This window comes from Psittacula echo (genome assembly GCF_963264785.1).
Source record: "Psittacula echo genome assembly, chromosome: 6".
Taxonomy (NCBI): domain Eukaryota; kingdom Metazoa; phylum Chordata; class Aves; order Psittaciformes; family Psittacidae; genus Psittacula; species Psittacula echo.
Genome location: NC_137743.1, coordinates 40,389,449 through 40,409,323, shown reverse-complemented (window position 1 = coordinate 40,409,323; position 19,875 = coordinate 40,389,449). Strand labels below are relative to the sequence as shown.

Genomic DNA, 19,875 nt, shown 5'->3' with positions numbered 1-19,875 from the left:
AAGGGTGCAGTAAAGCATTTATTTGAGGCCAGAAGAAACTAGTTAGTCTGAGTTACAATCCCAGTGACTTATCGGTTGTCGGAAGTCTTAGAAGACTCTTTCCAAATGCTGGTTATTATTGTAGGTAGCCACGTGGAAACAGCAGCCATGGGTAGTGCAATCTTAAGGTAAGTGCTTGCAGGATCATTCTCCAATGCCCAAATTAAAAAGGAAGCACAGAAAACCAGCTTCCTCCATGTAACAGGTCTGAGACCAAAGATTTTCAGGCAGCTGTGATAATGCTACCGAATATATCTGCCTGTGCATGGATGCTCAGTGCACAGGCGATATTTGGGTTCCCTGAATAACCTTGCTTTCAAAGCAGGGGTTGCCATTAATAGTGAGTGAAGGAACTGAGTTTCTCTTCATGAGATCAATTTCACCTTGGCTGATGCTGAGTGTGGGAAGGGAACAAGACTGACTTACCTGCTAGCTGTTGTTTCCTGTTCTGCTCTGGGTCCAGCACACTGTTTTGGCAAGCCTTTCCTTTTAGCTTCAGACTTCTTATGAAACCTATAAAAAGTCCTGAGAAGGAGGAGGCTTCTAATATATTTCATATCGTTTAAGGTAATTCCAAATGATAGAATCGTATCGTAAATGAATAATACAAACAAAATGTATATTGCAGCAACTGACACCATTAAAAAATGAAACAAAACCAAACCAACAAACACCGCCCCCCCAAAAACAACCAAACAAAAAACCACAAAAAAACTGTTTTTTAAGGGTTAGAACTCAAAAAGACTCAGTTTGTCTGATTTCCCCATTAATGTTTTCACCAGGTCTCTCATAGCTGTGCATGGTACACACACAAACCAATGGGGGTTTGGGTGCTGTTTGCTTTGGTGTTAGCCACATACCCACTGAAGGTGACAGGTAGCAGAATGTTTCTCTGTGGCCTGAGGCAGTAGAACTCCTTGCCTAGCAGCATCAGATCATTTGTATTCTCTTTTGGAAGCAGGCTGGGGATGATTTTGATCTCTCAAAACCTTCAGTTAATGTGTGACCCTTATCTTTCATTGCACTGGATTTTTTTTTGTTCTTTTGAACCACTCCTCAGGAAGCTCACCAAAAAAAGATTAAGTTTTTTTACTCTTTCTCATATTGTACTCTTTTCATGTTGCCTGTGCTAAGCTATCCTGTAAGTGGAAACCAAAGAGATGTGACTTTCTGGAAGCCAACAGATGACCACCTGTGTATCTGTGGTAACGCAGTATCCCTCACTGTAAAAGCATAACATGCTTTCACTGAATAATGCCTGGTAGTCACATATAGAAATGCCTGTGTTACAGGTAACACTGGAATAGCAATGGCTTGTCACTAAGATTAATTTTGAGGTATTTTCCATAGCCTGTATATCCTCCCCTACCAAACCTTCCTTGCTGCCTGTTTCCGAGCTCCATCCAAGCCTTCTGTTCCTCCAGTATATTTTGGGAGGCTGATTATTTTTCAGACAAATTCCAAAGAGACGGATGTCTTCCTCTCTCACTTTGATGTGCTACCTCTGTTGGTTTCTGTTAGATGTTTCCTGGATAAATTACTTCATAATATTTGAAATAGTCTTTGATTTAGAGTTCCTCAAAATTACAGGTATTTGTATATTTGCATTTTAGGTGCATGGCTGGGGAAAACAACTTAAAATTACAGGGGCTCCTGGGTATTTTTTGGCTCTTCTAATAATTTTCTTCAACTTAGATCATGAAAATGGGCATTGGATGTGTATGTTTTGGGCTGAGAGAGGTTAGCTTTATTGCAGGGGGATGCACTTCAGGTCTCCCCACATTGCTGGTGGGCAGGAAGGAGAGGGACAGGACCCAGTGCTGGTGGCCCTGTGGACGTGTTGGGAGGCAGCACTGCCATACTGACCACCTCGAGCACTGCATTTTAGGTACTTAAGCTAAATGCTTGAAGTAGGTTGTGTGACTGTCCCTTACGTTTATATCTTTTTCAAGTACAATCCCTGGGTAATGAGCTGTGTGCATTTTTATAGCATCTTTTAGGAGCCTTTCAAGTTGAGTCATTAAATACGTATTTTTAATAACCTCCAGGTCTTAAAAGGACAGTGTGAAATGGAAGTACTGGAAATCAAATAGTGATTCCCCTGACTTGTGAATAAAATTATTTCATTACAAATTTATGTGAGGTTCAGTCACTTTTTTTTTGATTTCTTGCAATTTCATGCCCTTTTTTTTGCATTTTGAACCAACAAATGATTCTGATGTTGCACTTGGAAATTCCTTCTTTTCAAATTTTAATAGTCTCCCACCAATTATGTGTTTATTTCTTAAATTTGCAACATCACGGATCTTCAAGGTGGGGAGGGGAACTGCTCCGTACCACAGGCCCTAAAAATGGATCCATTAACTCATGTGTAAACTCAAGTTTAAAGACAATCTTAGAAGCTGAAATCTCCTCCATCTGAACCGTCTTCTTAAACCACCACGATGTGCCCAAAATCGTGCTGGCTGTGTTAGTAACTGGAGTAACTGTAGTAACTGGAAGTAGTAACTGGAAGGATAACCCTCAGGAGAAGGAACTGCTGCTCAGTCTCTGGGGCTGTTCCACACTTGGTGGAGGTGGCCAGGAAGGAGCAAGTTAGTGTCCATCATAGAAATAGTTTCTGTCACCTGAACAACTGTTCTACCAGGAGCAGTTTGACAGAAGTGCTGTCCTGTTTGAAACAGGCTACTTGAAAGCCATCAGAGGTTCATTATTAATTAACTACTTGTTGTGTTTTGTTTGCTGGTTTAACATTGGCAATGAGCTCACTGCATGGGGCCAGAGACAATCTTGCTGTTCCTTGGAAGATCTCTTAGACTGAGGACTCAGTTCTGAAAAACAGAACCAACCAAAACACTTCAATACTGAAAAACATTGACCCAAACTTTCATTGAATCACAGAATGGTTTGGGTTGGAAGGGTCCGTAAAGATCACCCAGTTCCAACCCCCCTGCCACAGGCAGGGACACCTTCCACTAGACCAGGTTGCTCCAAGCCCTGTCCAGCCTGGCCTTGAACACTGCCAGGAATGGGGCAGCCACAGCTTCTCTGGACAACTTGTGCCAGTGCCTCACCACCCTCACAGGGAAGAACTTCCTAATGTCTAATGTAAATCTCCCCTCTGTCTGTTTAAAGCCATTGCCCCTTATCCTATCCCTACTTGCCCTTGTAAAAAGCCCCTTTCCAGCCCCTTTAGGCACTGGAAGCTGCTCTAAGGTCTCCCTGGAGCTTTCTCTTCTCCAGGCCGAACAAGCCCAAGTCTCTCAGGCTGTAACCACAGGAAAGGTGCTCCAGCCCTTCCTGAGCATCTTCGTGGCTTCCCCTGGACTTGCTCCAACAGGTCCATGTCCTTCTTATGTTGGCGGCTCAAGAGCTGGACACAGCAGTGCAAGTGGAGTCTCACAAGAATGGAGCAGAGGGGCAGAAGCACCTCCCTTGACTAGCTGGTCTCTTGTTCATCAGTGGGACTGTGCTTCCTCTACATGTAGTTACATAAGCTCTTGCAAGCCAGGAGGTTATATGGATAGAAGCAAAGAATTCATTGACAGCATAGAAGTAGTAAACTGGGAATAAGACTTACCACATCTCTGTGAATCTTTGATTAAATTTGTAAGAAATTGTGAATATGGGGAGAATAACACCTTTGGCTTTGTTACACATGGCTGTTGGATGCTTCCCAAGTGATTAGTGGTAACTTTGCAGAACTAAATTAAGCCTTTGGAAGGAATAGTAGATGAAGCAAGTGGAAAAGACAAATAGAAGTGTTTGTGAACACTGAGATGCTGTGTCAGATTGCACTGAAGATAAGACTTAAAATAGGAAGTAAATTGTAAATGATTTCTCTGTAATTATTTTTTATTTACTTTTTTATCATGTAGGTCTATTCTCTAGTGTTACACTTGCTTACTTCAAGGAGAAACATTCAGTGCTTAAGTATATAAGATGGGAAGTCAAGAGACAGAGACTTGGAGGGACAGCTTTGCAGTTTCCTCACTGTGTGCCTGTCTCTCTTAGTGAGCTTCTCTGGACGTGGTTTCTCCACCTGTGGAACTAGTTTTGCCTGTCAGCACTGTGTACTGTGAGGTACAGCATAGGTGCGTGGAACCAGAAACCTCAGTCTTAAAGCTTGAGTAGGATGCATTTTAGAAATTTGTTTCTTAATTTAGTTGTAAATAAGGTTCAAACTTACAGTCTTTTCATTTTCAGTCTTTAGTTTGCTCATTTCCAGACCCTGGGGATGGGGAGGGGTGGTCTGGGGGTTTCTCCTCAAAAATGAAGTGCTGTTCTCTGGGTGAGAACAGCACCTCGTGGTGAAGCGAGAGTGGGAAAGAAGGAAGGAAAAAAGGAAGGAAACAAGAAGGGAAGGAAGGAAAAGAAGAGGAAAACATGCCGCCGTTATTTGCGTGCCCTCGTCGGGCGGCCTGGCAGCAGGTAGCCCAGCTCTGCCGATAGTTTCTCAACACCGTGAGGGGGCCGGCAGGGGGCAGCCCCGCGCGGCGGCCCCTGAGGCGCGTAGCAGCCAATGGTGGCGCGGCGGCGGCACGTCGCAGCCAATGGTGCTCGGCGGCGCGGGGAGAGGGCCGCTGTCGGGCGGGAAGGCGGTGGGGGGGCTGCGGGGTGGTGCGGCGCCGGCAGGGGCACCTGCGGCGGCGGTGGGCGCGGGAGGCGGCGCCGCGCGGCTGGGGTGTCCGCAGCGCTGAGAGGGCAGGCTCGGCCCCGCCGCCGCCGCACAGGCCTCTACCTCTCGATACCCCCTGCGGCGCCTCGCAGCGCCGGTTCTGCACCCAGAGAGGCGCCCGGAGTTTAGCGGACCTCCATGTACGACAATTTGTACCTGCATGGATTTGAAGACTCGGAGGCGGTGAGTGCCGCCGCCGGGGCGGGGATCCGGAGGGGGCAAACCCACACACCCCCCTCCCGGCTTTGCATCCGGAGGAGCCGGTCGGAGCCACCTGAAATACTCCTCTGTTACGTAATTTGTGGGGGTGCAGCCGTGTTTCGGGGTCCCGGGGGAGCTTGTTGCCGGTCACCGTGGTTGCGCTTCCGCAGCCGCGGACAGCGCCGGCTCCTGCCCCGCGCAGGGAGGTTTGTAAGCGCTGCGGGAGAGCCGCTGATGAACGCCGTGCTCGGTGTGTGTGCGGCACAACAGCAGCCGAAGTTGCTCGGCTGCCATCTGCATGGCGCGGGTCCTGGACAGCCGGTCACCGCGGGCGCCTTCCGAGTGGAGTCACGAAGCGGCGGAGCCTCCGAGGCACCACCGGCGCGGCAGTGCCTGTGTCTCCCGAAGGAAGCCGGGACAGGCTGGCGTCGATCGTTGGGAAATTATTTCTCCACCATCCCTCCCCCCTCCCCGCTCCAGCCTGAACAGCCTCGCTGGGGAGCCTGTGACATCCCTCACAAAATGGTTCTTTTGCAGCGCGGAGGCCCCGTTACCGCGAGCGCGGCGCGGCGCCCCAAATAAGAACGGCTGGCGGCGGCTGCCCAAGTGGCTTTTCCAGCGGGGCAGAATTGCTCGGGGCAAGGGAAACTGCTGGGATTGCCGCGGCGAGGAACATGCTGTTACATATTAAACAGGGGTCTGTTACATAAGGTGGTGTGGCCAGCTCGTAAAATACACAGATTATAACATCAAACAGAGTGTGCGTCAGTGCAGACGTATGTATTGTATGATACGGTATCCCCAGCAGGATGGACAAGCTCCCATGTCTCTTCAGATGAGGCTTTTTTCCTTGCCTAACACTAAGGTCATGCCAGTCTGGGACTGGGAAGTGTAATCTGTCAATGTGTTGCCTCACATACTAGCAGCTTGTTTTGGCATCCCTTGATTTTGGAGGGAGAGGAATCACAACTCGGCAGAATTGAAATGAATTAATGCAGTGCACCGTGCTGAGAGGAATCCCTCTGTATTTGAATCCTTCAGTACTACGTGTTTGAGTTATTTCAAAACTGTGCTTCTTTGGGTCATTCCTGCCTTTGGAAATCCCTGCCTTTTTTGCATGTGTATTTTAATTTGTTTTGTGTTTCCTCTCGCTGCTGCTTACAAGCTGCCATGCCAAGTGTATATGAGCATGTTGGTTCCTTTAGGGATGTGTTTTAGTATCAAGCTGGATCTTTCTGTATGTAAACCAGGTATTTGTAAGGCAAAGCGTGAATTGTTGGGAACTGTTCTCAGTCCTGAAGCTGTTTTGTGCTGGTCTTTCAGTGGAGTATAAATAAGCTTTTAAAAAGACAACTTAGAAGTATAGTAGCATGGCTGAGAAAGCTAACTTGCTGTGTAGTGGTTGTTGTAGAAGAAATGTTTTATCTGTACAAGCCAGATTTTAAAGTTTACAAGAAAATGCAGGTAAATGTCTAGTGGGATTCAAGGGTGCTTCTGAGATGCTTAACTCCATGTGTTTTGGTGAAGCCCACTGATTTCTTTCAAGAAGATTATTCGGGAAAAACAGTTTTAATGACAGCAGGAGAGCAGAAACTTTCCTGTTAAACGAACATCTGTGTTAGGGTTTGTACTGTAAGAATCATGTTAGTAACAAAGAGAAGACCTAGGTCTTTAGCTGTCCACTTGGAAGAGCTGGGATGAAGAAGTCATTTCCAGGTTCCTTAACACCCTCTTAACTGGTTCATGATAATGCTGTTTGCAACTCTTGTAATTTTACAATCTCTCATTACTTGAGATAGTTTTTGATAGATCTAACTTCCAGAATTGTGGGAATATGTGAGAATCTCAGCTTTCATTAACAAAAAAGTTAAAAAAGCCAAACCCCAAACCATAAAACTCTAAAAGCAGTCTAGATCCCACAGTCATATGGAAGAGCTAGAGCCTGTAAACCCAAAGCCTCAGATACAAAGTAGGTAAAATTCCCTAAGTGTGTTCACTTTATGCTCCTGAATCACTTGCTTAAAACATTACACCTTATTATTATTTTGGATTCTGACTCATGAATTGAGTATGCCTGCTGAGACAATATTCTGGCAAACAGGTAGTGTGATGGGTCACATGAGTATTACTTTAAAGCCAAAGAGAGCCAACATAATAGAATTAATACAGTGAAAAACAAATCAAGGCTAGAATACTGGTTCCCTGTGGTTTAAGGGGGAGGGTAACCGTGAGTGTGTGAAGATTAAAGAAAAGGCCTCTGTATTGTTCTATGGTTTAGGACCTGGAAGGCTTAACCCAGATGTTGTGCAGCTAGTGAACTGAAGGAGCTACAAGCTTGTGTACTCTGTGCTTGTTCCTTCCCTGAACCACAGGGAAAGGCAATCGAGGATTTGTGCTATTTGCAGTGCTTCTAGCATAAAATAAACTATATCAAAAAGAGTCATTCTAGTACAGTAGCATCTTACAAAGCTGTGCCTAGCTGTCATGATAGGGCCAAAATGAAAATCCACTCATTCTCCTTTCTTGCACCGTAAAGAGACTAGGTAGCGGGCTGAGGTTAACACTGTGAATCTCTTCCTTATCGATGAAAGCAGGGAGAAGAGCAGCAGTTGTGATGAAGGGTTAACCCCTGGCAGCCTCCACTGAACTGAAATAGATGTGTGTTACTGAGTGTCTCTGAACTGCTTTAAGCTAACCTAGGTGGTATTACAGTTAGAAGTCAGCTAAATGGCACAGTGACTGCAAATACCCATGCAAAGTGTTTTAAACCTGTACCCATTGTAAGTCCTATGTGTACATATCAAATTTGAATTTTTTTTGAAGGAAAAGGTGAATCATCAGTGTATGGCGCATAGAGTAAACATGCTTGCTTTTGGAAAGGTAGTATGAAATCACAACATTTAAAGATAGGGAAGCTAAGGTATGTACTGAGTTTATACCTAATCTCTTCTGATAGATAATGTACAGATTAACTGATCAGAGAATACCCTAGAAGTGTGCAGGTGAGATTTTCCTGTTAAAACCGGGAACAAGCATGACATTTTTTTAACGGTGAAGATATATATAGATGATTTTTGTAATAGAGGCTGCTATTATAGTGGATTTGTATGTGTGCATTTATACAAAATGTATGCAAAAATACATATTTTGATCTATGTATATGTAAAGAAATGAGTGTATGCATGGGTATTATAATCCATTACCAGCAGTGATGATTAATAAAGTAGATGATGCACTAGGTAGTGTGAGGCTTTTTGGAGGAAGAAGATTACACTGTTGAAGCTGAAAAACACTACCAGTGATTGTAGATAAAAAGTAGTTGCCATGTTGAAGAAAAGAGGTTCAGAGATATGGACGAAAACAACTTTTGCAGGCAGAGGCACCCTTCTAGTGAACACAGAAGGTGCCGGCTTTCAGGTGATGGAAGACTGTAGAGAGAAACATCTTCCCGATGAAGATTTTTGTCTTGCTTGTTGCCCTGCCCTGTGATTTGGGGATTTGTGGAGGGTTTTTTAGTGCTTTGGTTCTAAACAGGGTCACCCTTTTGGGAATGAGAGCTTGTTTGCCCTGTAGGGAAGTATGTTTTACATTCTTGATAATAAGACGCCATAAAACCTCTTTAGCACAGGAGGCTTAAGACAGTGAGGTCTGTTGGGTAACCAAGTAATATTGATTTACCTGCATGGTTGGGATCTAATAAGTGTGTGTCTGTTTATGCCAGGGGAGGATCTGAATGCTGCTCCATATGTCAGTCCAGAATTTCCCAGTGCTCTATGGTTTCAGTGAAGACGCCATCCTTTTCAGAAACAAACTTCCATGAAACCTTCCCATAAGAAACTGCATTTTCTGTAAAATTACTTTTTCCATTAAAGCTGCATTTAGTTGAAAAGTTATCCCCAGGAGCTAGCGACAAATACCTCTAATGCAGGGTCCTTCTCAGCCATGATTGGGAATAACACTTGTGGCAAGTAAGTGTCACAATTTTTCCACCTGCAAAACTATCAGAACCGTCCCTATTAGATTGTTTATATTTATACCTCTAAAGCACTCATTTCAGAGCAACAACTGAGCATGTGAAATGACTGTCCTCACTTCTCACAAGGTGTAAGTTTAACACTTGTCAGCATGTGAGAGGCTTTATCTGCTGTACTTGAATTGGTTATCTGGGCTGTTGGGAAGAGCTGCCTTTGGATAGGTGCTTCAAAGTTCAGCTTGGTTGTGTCTCAGGCAGGACAGCTGAGCAAGAGCGAGGAGTGGCCTGGCATGGGGTCAGCAAGGGCCTGCTGTGGCCAGGGCTGGGGAGCCAACTAGGAGAGAAGCCACTATTGCACAGCCGTGGTGGTGGCTGCATGGAAGTGAGAGTGCAATGTCACCACTCAGCAGTCACTGGTGACAGCCTGCAGCACCCGCGCAGCGTGCCTTTCTGCTTAATAATGCTGGTGTTTCCCATTCTGCGCATCTTCTTCCTCCTTATGTTCAAGAAATTTAAATGACATTTAATTTGTGCTTTCATCTTCTGCCTGTCTTTTTGGTAGGGAGATTAATATTTAAATATTGATTGGATTTCTGTGTGGTACCTCTCTGATCTCTAAAGGAGGGTTAAAGGTGGCCTTTCTTACCTCTCTGTTGTAGTAGGTCTTTTTGTTAACTGCTTTTACCTATTTGCTTTTTCTCCAGCAGTCTCCTTCTCCTAAGCTGTACTTGCACTTTCTTTTCTAGACTTCTCTTAGCCATTTGGCCTGCATTTAGCCCTGCTGTAGTTTCCCTAAGGCTCTTCTCATCCCTGCATGTTCAGCCTGCCTCCTACTGCTAATGCTAGAGGGGGCTCTCAGTACACCAGAGAAGCAGGACCTTACTGGTTTGTAAGCCAGGATGATGTGCTTCAGTGAAAGGTACTATACAAGTTCAAACTCTTTACCACCAAGAATTAGATAAACACTTTTAAAGAATTAGATTCATGCCCAGGTTCACAAAAGCATTTTAGATTTTGAAAGTCCTTTGATGTTTATAGGAGCTAAACACCAGTAAGACTGACCTTGGTGGCTCATGTTCAGAGTTCACTGTAAAAAAATGAGGACTGTATATGCATAAGCCTGCTTAGACTCTGTAGCCAGTTTCTGCATGGGCACATCAGGGCTGTATCAGGGATTTGGGAAATTGTGGCTGGTGATGCAATTTATAGCGTATCATTACGACACATGGTGTTATCATACTGGCAATCTTTGTGGTGCTAAGTTTGAATTTCATCTGCAGTGTTAATGGCTTTAGGTCATACATGAGGGTAGAAAACTCTGCTTGAAGTCCAGTGTACTGTTACTCAGTGGTACAGATTGTGGTATTAACACAACTTGCTGATGTGTATGTGAGGAGCCAGAGAGGAGCTTACTGTGACACAGGGCAATAGCAGTGGCCATTCCTTCCACTCTACAAAAGCTTGGTGTGACGTGTGTGTAAAAAACCATGCTGATTTGTAGGTTTTGTCTCCAGTTACTGTGTACAGTTCTTGAGAGACCATTGCTGAGAACTTCTAGGAAAGAGGTGATGGGAATAGTAAGAAAACTTACTTCATTCACCACACAAATGATCAGTGTTAACATTTTGAGGACAGTGTACTCCCTTCCCTTACTCCAGTTTGGTGACATTTCTGCTCATACCAGTCACTCCTTCTGTTGTTGTAGTGTACACTTTTTCTCTTGGCAGCTGAGATGAGATCTTTGGGTGCTGCTCAAGTAGAAAAATGTGATTATAATAAAGCAAACCTTGATAGGGAAGTTCATGTTCAAATATTGATTTATGTATGGATCTTTAAAGGAGAAAGAAAGGTGGTCTTTGCTTGCTCTGCACATCTTCTTAGTAGTTATAGGTTGAGAATAAGAAATAAACACAATGTATCTTTAGAAGTGTTTTTCATCCTGTCTCTTTGGTGATTATTCTACTAAGCTCTTCCAGTTAGTGTAGTTTTTCAGACTTATGCTTTACATTCTGTTTACTTGTAAGCTGTTTCTCAGTATTGCTTTCGGTAAGTGCTGGTTGATGCAGAAGTTGCAGCCCAAAACATCAGCCCACTGTTTACACAGCAGATATATTTGAAGCAGCAGCTGGTGTATTCTGGTTTTGTGCCCCTCTCGAAGGTGCAGTGCCAGATGGGCTGTCATGGGAAGGGGTGATGCCTGCAGGGCTCATGCATGGGTGCTGCTGTCATAGGCACTTGCTTATACTCTCATGTGAAATTCATTCTCTGTGCCTGCAGAGTTTGTCAGCTCTTTTTGCTATCCCTGAGCCAGGGGCTGGAGTGAGTTTTGTGATACCCAGCTCCTTTTATAGAATGTCTATGTACAACGGGCAGCTGAGACCAAGCAGGTAGCTTCACATAGCAGTCAAATAAAAACCTGGGACTTTCAGCGGGGTTTGAAAGATTTCAGTGATTATTGGGTGCATCATTTCTACGGGTCCCTTCTGAAATTTTCAAGCTGAAGACTGAAAGCTGGTAGTCGAGATGTAATTGTCATTTTATATGACTTGATGAATTTTGCAGGTAGGAGGTAAGGCTGCTAGTGACAGTGCAGTTTCTTCTTTCCAGCATGCTTGGATTATCTGGTTGTAGAAAGCCTGGTGATACAGACTCTCTTTACAGCGCACAGAGGAGTTTTCATACTTGGAAAATTTTTGCGTGGTTTATAGGTAAAATTAATTGTAGGGTAAGACTGCCAGCAGTGTGCTGAGTACCCAGCCATCCAGGCTGCCTGTGAGATGTTGAGCTTTCCTTGTGGTGGGTGACATGAAGGGAAGATAGATGCAGACTGCTGATGCTGTCCTTCTTTGGGAGGTCTGCTTTCATAAAACAGTGCATGGGTGGTCTCATAAGACCCTCTGTTGTGGGGCTGATAGTAGGAGGCAATTGGATTTTCTTTCTGTTACTCCTCAGAGAGACCATAGGTGCGTATGTGAACCGAGAGGATGGTGTTTGCAGTGCTGTTGGTTTGTTGATGACATTGGGCTTCTTGTCACGCATAGCTGTTGTTTTTCCATTTCAATTAGTTAAGTTTTCTGATGTTTAATCCAAAAAGGATGAGTAATGTCAGGACCTAGTCATTCCAGGATCATTTGCCTAATTGCTACCAGTTATCTGGTTGCTGTTTGCTTATGTAGGATTTGTAGTTTCAAGTGTGCACTGAAGTCTGTCTTGACTGGGAACACAGTAATTTCTGATAAAGAGGGATTATCCTCTGCTGATTATGTCTTCTGAATTCTCATTGAGATTTGGCTTTTGCACAGTCAAAGCATTTGTGTGTTTTTGAGAGTTTCAAATCTGTTTTCATTTCCATTAGTTCTTAATAGAATGCTTCAGCTAACGAATCATCATCTGCCTAACATTTTTCTTTTATGTAAAGGGCTGTTGGAAAGTTAGCTTGTTTTCTCTTTTGGGGTTTGCTTGGGTATTTTTACTTAGGTTTTTCCTACTAAAATTCCCAAAATCCTTGCATTCCTACAACATCAGCTATTCTTACCATGTCCAATGTTTTGTGCCCACATAAGAATGGTTTTCTATCTGACTCACATCTTTGGTTTGTGAAAGGCAGTGTTTTGATTTGATAGTATGGTAGTCAAATAAAACTTTCAGTAAGAATCATAAATAACTTTTATAAATTACTGCCTGCTGTTTCCATAAAAGTACTTTTTTCAACAAAAATATATTAAAATGAAAAAAAAAAAAACAAACCTTCAAGTCACCTAAACAAAAGAAACATAACAACGAATACTTAACTCTGTATGTTTTCAGCTTCAGCTGCAAGTAAGAGCTTGTCTGATTGGAAGTGTGTGTTTAGTAATATTGTTTGTTCCTATGAAGAACTAAGGTGTATAATTAACTATGACTTTACTCCTGCTTTTGGATTCCTTCTTGTGAAACCTTGAATGACCATGGAGTGCAGCCAAAATGAGAAGGGTTTCTCACAAATGTGCATTGCAGAGTGCTTTAAAAATTGCCTACTGCTTAAGAAGATGACACAAAAGCCACTCAAGAGCATCTGAGGGAGGGATGTGGCTCTTGGCACTGAAGGAACACATCACAGGCATTATGACAAGGAGAGAAGCTTAACCTAGGATTTGTTGGTGTCATGGCTTGCTTTCCTATCTCCCTAAAACATGTTCTGTTTGTGAGATGCTGAGCCATTAGATGTTTTTCCGTTGAGTAAGCATTTACAGAGATGGTAGAGCCTGGTTTTAAAACTCATCAAATCAGACTAATGCAAGTTACTTTATGAACAGGACAAGCCTGACAGCTGTTTATGGTCATTTGGAATCCAGTAATTAATTTCAGAATGTCATTTAGCTGGCTGAATGCTGAGTTCTGTAGGGATCTCAGGTGGTGTCAAGATTTGCTTGCAAAATTCTGTCACGTCCTGGTTTGTCTTTTTCCACAGTGCTTTGTTGCTGATTTTCATGCCAACAGTGAACTGTTCTCAGTTCTTGAGTGTCGTGTTTTACTATGTCTGCTCCTTCTTTCTGTGCCTTCAACATGTAAGTACATTCAGGTGCAATATACTTGTGCTTCTGTGTGGAGTGCAGGGACAAGGTTAACAGCCTGTTGATAGGCACAGTCTTTGTCTTTGCTCTGGTAGTTTTCCTCTTTCAGAAGGAGAGGTCCATTGCTCGTGAGCATCTTGGTTCTCTTCACTTATGGCATCTTTCAGGTCATGGGCGTGTGCATGCATGCCAAATGAATTTAGCTGTCTGCTGGTCATTCCTGATGTAGCATCACCTATGTATGAAACTGTTTGGGAGAATGGCTTAGAGGGAACTTTTAACTGTTTCTTTCATAAACCAAGGAAAAGAAAGACTGGATTGGAGCTCCCTTGTCCCATTAAAGCTTACTGGCTCCTATGCTGGAGCACTGGATTGTGCCCATCTTTCTCTGTTACTGTGCATCAGAAGGGATTTTTCCTCTGGAAAAAGACTCAAGAGAGCAGTGAGAAGAGTAGTGGACAGCTGGGTGGACTAGAGTAGAAGGTAAGCACAGGTAGGCAGTGTAGTTTTAGCACATGCAAATAACTTTTGGGCCTCCTTCTCCTTGCTCCTGCATCTTTCATTATTTTGCCTTCCTCTAAGGTTCTGGCTTTCTTTAACTTGGCTCTGTTCCTAATATACTCTCTTTCAACAGATGATGGGTTTGTGTCTATATATACACATACATATGTGTATATACATATTATATATGGGAGGCTGGGCTCAGGAGGTCCCTTCCAACCTCAGCTGTTCTACTGCTCTTTGAAAATTGAAGGAGGACTTTTAGAGCAGAGTGGGAGGCAAGAAGGGGGGGATTTCTGACCAACTGCAAGTTCTGTTAACTCTTTCTTGTGCACACATATCTATCTTTGCCTACCCCAAGGTGCTGATCAGGTAAACTCAGTTTTTGATTTGGACGATTACCTGCATGCTCAGAGTGAGCAAGCTTTTCCACCCAGCACAGAGAGCTAGAAGAAGCCAGTGGTAGCTGATTCTGCACATACACAGCTCAGGATGAAGATCTGTGTTCTGTTTGTCTCTAAAGATAGCCGTGTCAGAAAGGTTCTAAGTGTTTTGAGGAAAGGCCTCGGAAGGAGCAGTGTTGGGCTATAGGGTCTACTCTGCTCCTCAGGGCCATGGAGATTTTAGTTTTCACAAGGGCATAGAAAAGCAGGAAAGCCCTGGGGGAGGGAGAAAAGAAGCTGCTCTTACGTTTTGTGGTCGGTTTTGTGTTTGTTTGTTTTGGGTTTTTTCCCTAAGAATGTAGTACAAAGGCTACGTAAGTTACAGAGATGGAGCTATTTGGTTGTGCTGTTTCACTGGCATGGAGAATGCAGCCTGGCAGTGATTTGATTACAGCAACATGGAAGAAATCATGAGGAAAAAAATACTCCCTATCATCTTGCTAAGTACCGAAGTGGTGAAGTGCATGTTTGAGCGAGCTGCTAACACTTCATATAAAACTTCACAAGCCTTTCTATTTTGAGAGAATTCTGCTTATACCAAATACATTTTCTCCAAGTCCTGTCTTGTTTTTTTTTACCCTTGCTGGGACATTTCCCTGCAAATCGACTCTCACTGCTCAGCTCATTTGTGCTTTCTGCTTTCTCCAGTGGGCTTTTTGTCCTTGGTACAGGGGCATCACACTCACTGATTACATTATCATAAATGCCATGTTTTCTTTGAAAACGTGTTGCTCTAGATGCTTTGCTGGGTGCTCTTGGTGTGTATGAAGCTGGAGGATTTTTTTTTTTCCAGTAGTTGTGTCCATTTTGACCATAAATGAGCCCTTTGCACCTCTCACCCCCATGAGATGGTCTATAGGGTGAGGTGGCCAAGGCATCCTCCCTGTTCCTCCTTCCTGCTCACAAAGTCAGGTACAACCCTGAAAACCTCTGGCCTGTTCAAACTCGACTTTTTCAGAACCTTTAATCTTATAATCTCTTATTGTAAGAACCCTGTGAATAAAATAATGTTTCTAATGGTTACACTCCCTATTCTGCTTTACAAACTTCTACTTTCCATGTGGGATTTTGTGACAACTTTTTTTAAGCCATGTTCCTTCTGTGCTTGGTGTATCCCCTGAAAAACAGATCTCTCTTGCCTGGGAAACGATATATTCTGACAAACAATCAGTTAGTCTCTGCTAAGATATATAGGTTATGAGATACCATGGTAAATTTTTATTTTCCTGAACAATTAGTGGTGATCTCATCAGGTTCTGACAAAACAAGCCCCAGCATCATTCTTGGGCAGAGAAGTTTCAGTTATGACTAATGCAGAGAAAACATCACCAAGGAAAAAAATCCAGTGGCAGCTAGCCCTGTCTGTGTCAGCAAAGGCTGCTTCTGCATGAGATCTAGCAGCAGCTCCTGGCACTGAAGGCTCCGTCCGAATGGCATGATGAACACTCGTGAATAAACCTGCTGCACTCCAGGAATGACAGATACCACAGAAATGTCTCTTCAACTGACACCAAGCTAGAAAAAGAAGTACCTGTGATTCAGCAGGCTGTGATTGTACTCGTCCTGCCACCAAGGCAGTCCTTGCTGTTGGCTCAAGGTAGATTCACGAAAGGTTTGTCCAGTGTGGGACCACAACCAAGCTACCAGCATGAGCATGGTCTGCAGCATCAGGTGTGATTTAAACGCTAGTGCTGCGCCTAGAATAAATTGTTCTGCTTCCCGCTACGTCCTGGTGCCCTCTCCCTGCTGATGAATAGAAACCTGTGTCTGCTGCTGTGCATGCACTTGCCTCACCTTGCTGAGGTGTCAGCTGCTCTGTCGAGTCTAGTACTGGGACTGATACATGGAGGGTCAGACCCTCTCCTATGGTGTTCCAGTTCAGCCTTTGAAAATGGGGATGCTCATCTTTGCCCATGCCCTGGGGAAAAAGGCCTCTCCATCACAGTTTTCATGTTTGAATACCAGAATGAGCAGGTTTGCTTACAAGTGATGATTTCTCTTTTGTCCAGCTGAATGGCACCCATGCTGTCACTATATGACTGTACAGTATTTCAGGATTTCCAGTCAAAGACTGCCAAGACCTGGAGCTGGGACATGACATGTTCCTAACATGTCTCTCAGTCCTGTTGGCCAGCCAGGACTACCTTCTGGGTTAATGGAAGACAGTCTGACCCAGCCAGAAGCAAGCAAGCACTAGCCGCTATAGGTCAACACCAAAGGAGCCCAGTGTGTGGTAATCTCTTTATCCTCCAGATGTCCTGACAGACTGTTCATCTCAGAATTTTTTTTTTTTTTTTTTGGAAAGTTCCTGTCACTGCTTTGTTCCATCATAATGGAGTGTGAGGGGACAAGGGAATTGAGCTGGCACTGCAAGAAAGAGATCCTGATGTTGTTTTACCTTTGTCCTGGTGAGTCTGGGACGACGGCAGTCTCCCACCTCACAGGAGCTCTTGTTCTTTAAGCAGAATTAGCTTACTGACACAAAGCTATAAATAAAGTGTACTTGCTGAAGTGTTTGTTCAAAAAAAGAGTGGGCAAGATTATTTCAAAGTGTATTTGCAAGGTTTCTGATAAGGTATGAGATGTACCTTTATCCATGTTGTAGTGGTTGTTCTAGTTAAAATGTTCTCAAGACCTTTTTGTACACCATGAAGAAGGAATATTGGAACTTTGCACTTTTTTTTGACCTCTTACTAGAAAATGAAGAGGATATTGACAGATGGAAAAGCATCTGAATGAAATGAATTATACTTTGCCTCCTTATGTTTTTTCATGCTGATTACAGTTGTCTTATTTTTTACTTGCTGTCCTAAGGAGTAGAGTGTTGGGAAGTTCATTGCTACAATGAGCTTCCTACAACTACGTTGTTGAATAGCTGTTGTCTTGCACCATAGAGTGAATAAATCTCAGGAATGCATTAAGTAATATTTCCCTTTAACAGATTAGGTTTACTGTATGTAAACATACAGTATGAGTGGGAGTGTAAGACGAAGAGTCGCAGGCTAGAGTATTTCCTGTTATACGTATAAAATTAATAGAGTAGTGGTGGATACGTAGAAGTTTCTTTGCTGAGTGGAATCAAGAAGTTGACTTAGGCTTTGAAACTTGCCATTGAATGTAATTTCTAGTGCTAATGTTGCTACTTTTTACACCTATGCTGAAGATATGTTTTATCTGTTATAATATTTAAGAACCTTGTTCAATTTTTAGCTCTGCTACTTTGTTCTGAATATATGACATATGAATGTTTCCTTTTTGTTGGCTTATTCTAAATTTTATTATAAATTTTATATTTGCACCTTTACATTTCACAGTAAAACCTTTCCATCTTACTATTAAAGAAAAGCTGTTGCATACTAACCTCTCAGCTCATTCAGTTACTCTATAGGCTTATGTTGGGCAGGGCAGTGGGATCAAGTGCACCCTCCGTGAGTTTGCTGATAACGCACTGGGGGGAAGGGGTGCCGTCCAGAGGGACCCTGGCAGGCTTCAGAAGTGGGCCAGTGTGAACCTCATGAAGTTAAACAAGTTCTGTGATTCTGTGGTTCTGTGAATTTGTACACAGGGTTTTGAATGATGGAAAGCTGCCCCACTCCCCTTGAGAGCAATTTCCCTGTTACTTTGGTCTCTCTGTTCAAACACATCCTTGATGGGTTTGGTTATTTTTCTTGATCCTTCTGAGCCTCCCTTTTTTCAGTCCTGGTTTGTTTTTATTTTTTCAAGAAAGGGAAGTTGTGGCTGGTGCTGTATGTACTCTACAGATAAAACCGTACCAGCGTGGGAGAAGTGTTCAATTGACAGTTTTGAAGGTACATATATTTCAGTGTACATCACATGTAGAGCTCTGTGCTTCATAACAGAGCATTATGCCTCCCAGTGACTGCACAGTATAGATTTGGGAGACAGGGAAAAAAAAGTTTGCATACCACTGAAGAAAACAGTTTCAGGATGAGAGCATTGTTGAATATGTTACTAGTTGAGAGTGGTCTAGGAAAAGATTATTACAGCAAAGATTTCCTTGTGTGTACAGTTCCAGGTTGAAAATACTCAGTTTGATCCTTGGGCATTGGTTTTATGTGTTTTAAGACTGTAACGTCTTGGATCTTTGACTACATCAGGCCAAGTGTGTCCCCAGAGTTGATCAAGTTTAAAGTTACAGTCATGATATCTACAGTCATGATCAGAGTCATCTAAGGGATGATTGTGACAGTCATTTTAATACGTAATATGCTCAGTCCTAAAATCTGTCTCTAAGCTGTAACACACAAAAGCATTGTACTTTCATAGAGTTATTGTTCTCTGCAGGAGGAAGCTTCTGTTTGTAAGATTTTTCATTTGGGTTCTCTGTATGCAAGTGATAGCTGCTAAGTGGGAAGATACATGCAGAGGAATGTAACTGTGCCACGGGTATTTTGTATCTTTCTTCATAAGCAAGAATTTAATATACGAAAGATAAATGAGATCTATTTAGCATCAGAATTCAATTCTGAAAAATTGAATATTTTATATTCCTCAACAACAAGAAAAAAAATTAATAAACTCAGGCTGCAGTTTTTTCTGGATGCTTTGATCTCTTACAGGATAAGAAATCCTAGTCTGTATCATCAGAAAACAACAATGATGTAAATAAATAAAAACACTGCAGTGTTGTTTTGCTGAAAACTGATCTGTGAAGAGCTCTGTCTGAAGTCATCACAGGCTGCTTTTCAGGCTGGTTTTGCTGAGCATTTCCAAACCTGCCTGGCCTAATAGAAATTACATATGCTCATTAACTCTGAAATTTTGAGCCAGAAGTGAACTGAGGGATGACACCAGACCGAGAGCCCAGGTTTCAGTGGAGCTAGACTAATGTATTTCAGGCATGTGTAGCTTAAAAGTCTGCATTTGTGCTTGTTTCTTGCAGCCATTAAACAATTTCTCCCTTTGGCTGTATTGCCTCTTAACCCAACTGCAGTTGCTGCATTATTTAAAAGAAAAAAAAACAAAAAAGCTAAAAAGCTGTTGAAGTTTAGCTTTTGCCACCACCAGCTTTTGCTCCATCAAACCATGTCAGGATGGAAATCAGTGAAGTGGTTTCCCAAGTGGCTGGCTGCCTGGCTGGGTACGTACTGCAGTCCCTAGAGATCCCAGAGGCATTTCAGCTGTTTGGTTGGTTGAGGTTTTTTGTGTTAATTTTATTTCGCTACATTCTTCTAGAGCAAGTCAGTCCCTCTCTGCCTTTGCTCTGAATTGCAGTGGTGCTGCTGCACAGAGCCTGGTGGGAGAGGTTCTGCTGGAGAGGAACAAGCTCCTCTCTTCTCTCTTCAGCAGCTGTTGTTACCAGGCCTCCTGTGAGATGGGGGGGAGGTGGCCAAGCTGCGTGAGCAGCACTGCATGGGTCTGTGCTTGAGGAGGAAGAGGAGTTGCTCCTCCCTGAGGCTCAGCACATTTTTCCCTCTCACTTATCTGGTATCTCTTACTAATTTGATAATTTATTCATGTTTCAGT

General features: G+C 43.2%; 1 protein-coding gene across 2 annotated transcripts in view; it reads left to right on the top strand.

Moving 5' to 3' along the window:
* CACNB4 (calcium voltage-gated channel auxiliary subunit beta 4) overlaps positions 1-19,875 on the top strand; it is a gene marked incomplete at both ends in the record, with an annotated part of 106,491 nt that overhangs the window by 38,959 nt on the left and 47,657 nt on the right. Inside the window, one exon of one of the 2 annotated variants that reach the window (XM_080621505.1) lies at positions 4,856-4,900. The exons of the other annotated variant lie outside the window; for it this stretch is intronic. Within the exon in view, the coding sequence (XP_080477631.1) occupies positions 4,856-4,900 (45 nt within the window). Of the gene's footprint in view, positions 1-4,855; positions 4,901-19,875 lie in introns of those variants that run through there. 2 annotated transcript variants of the gene reach the window in all.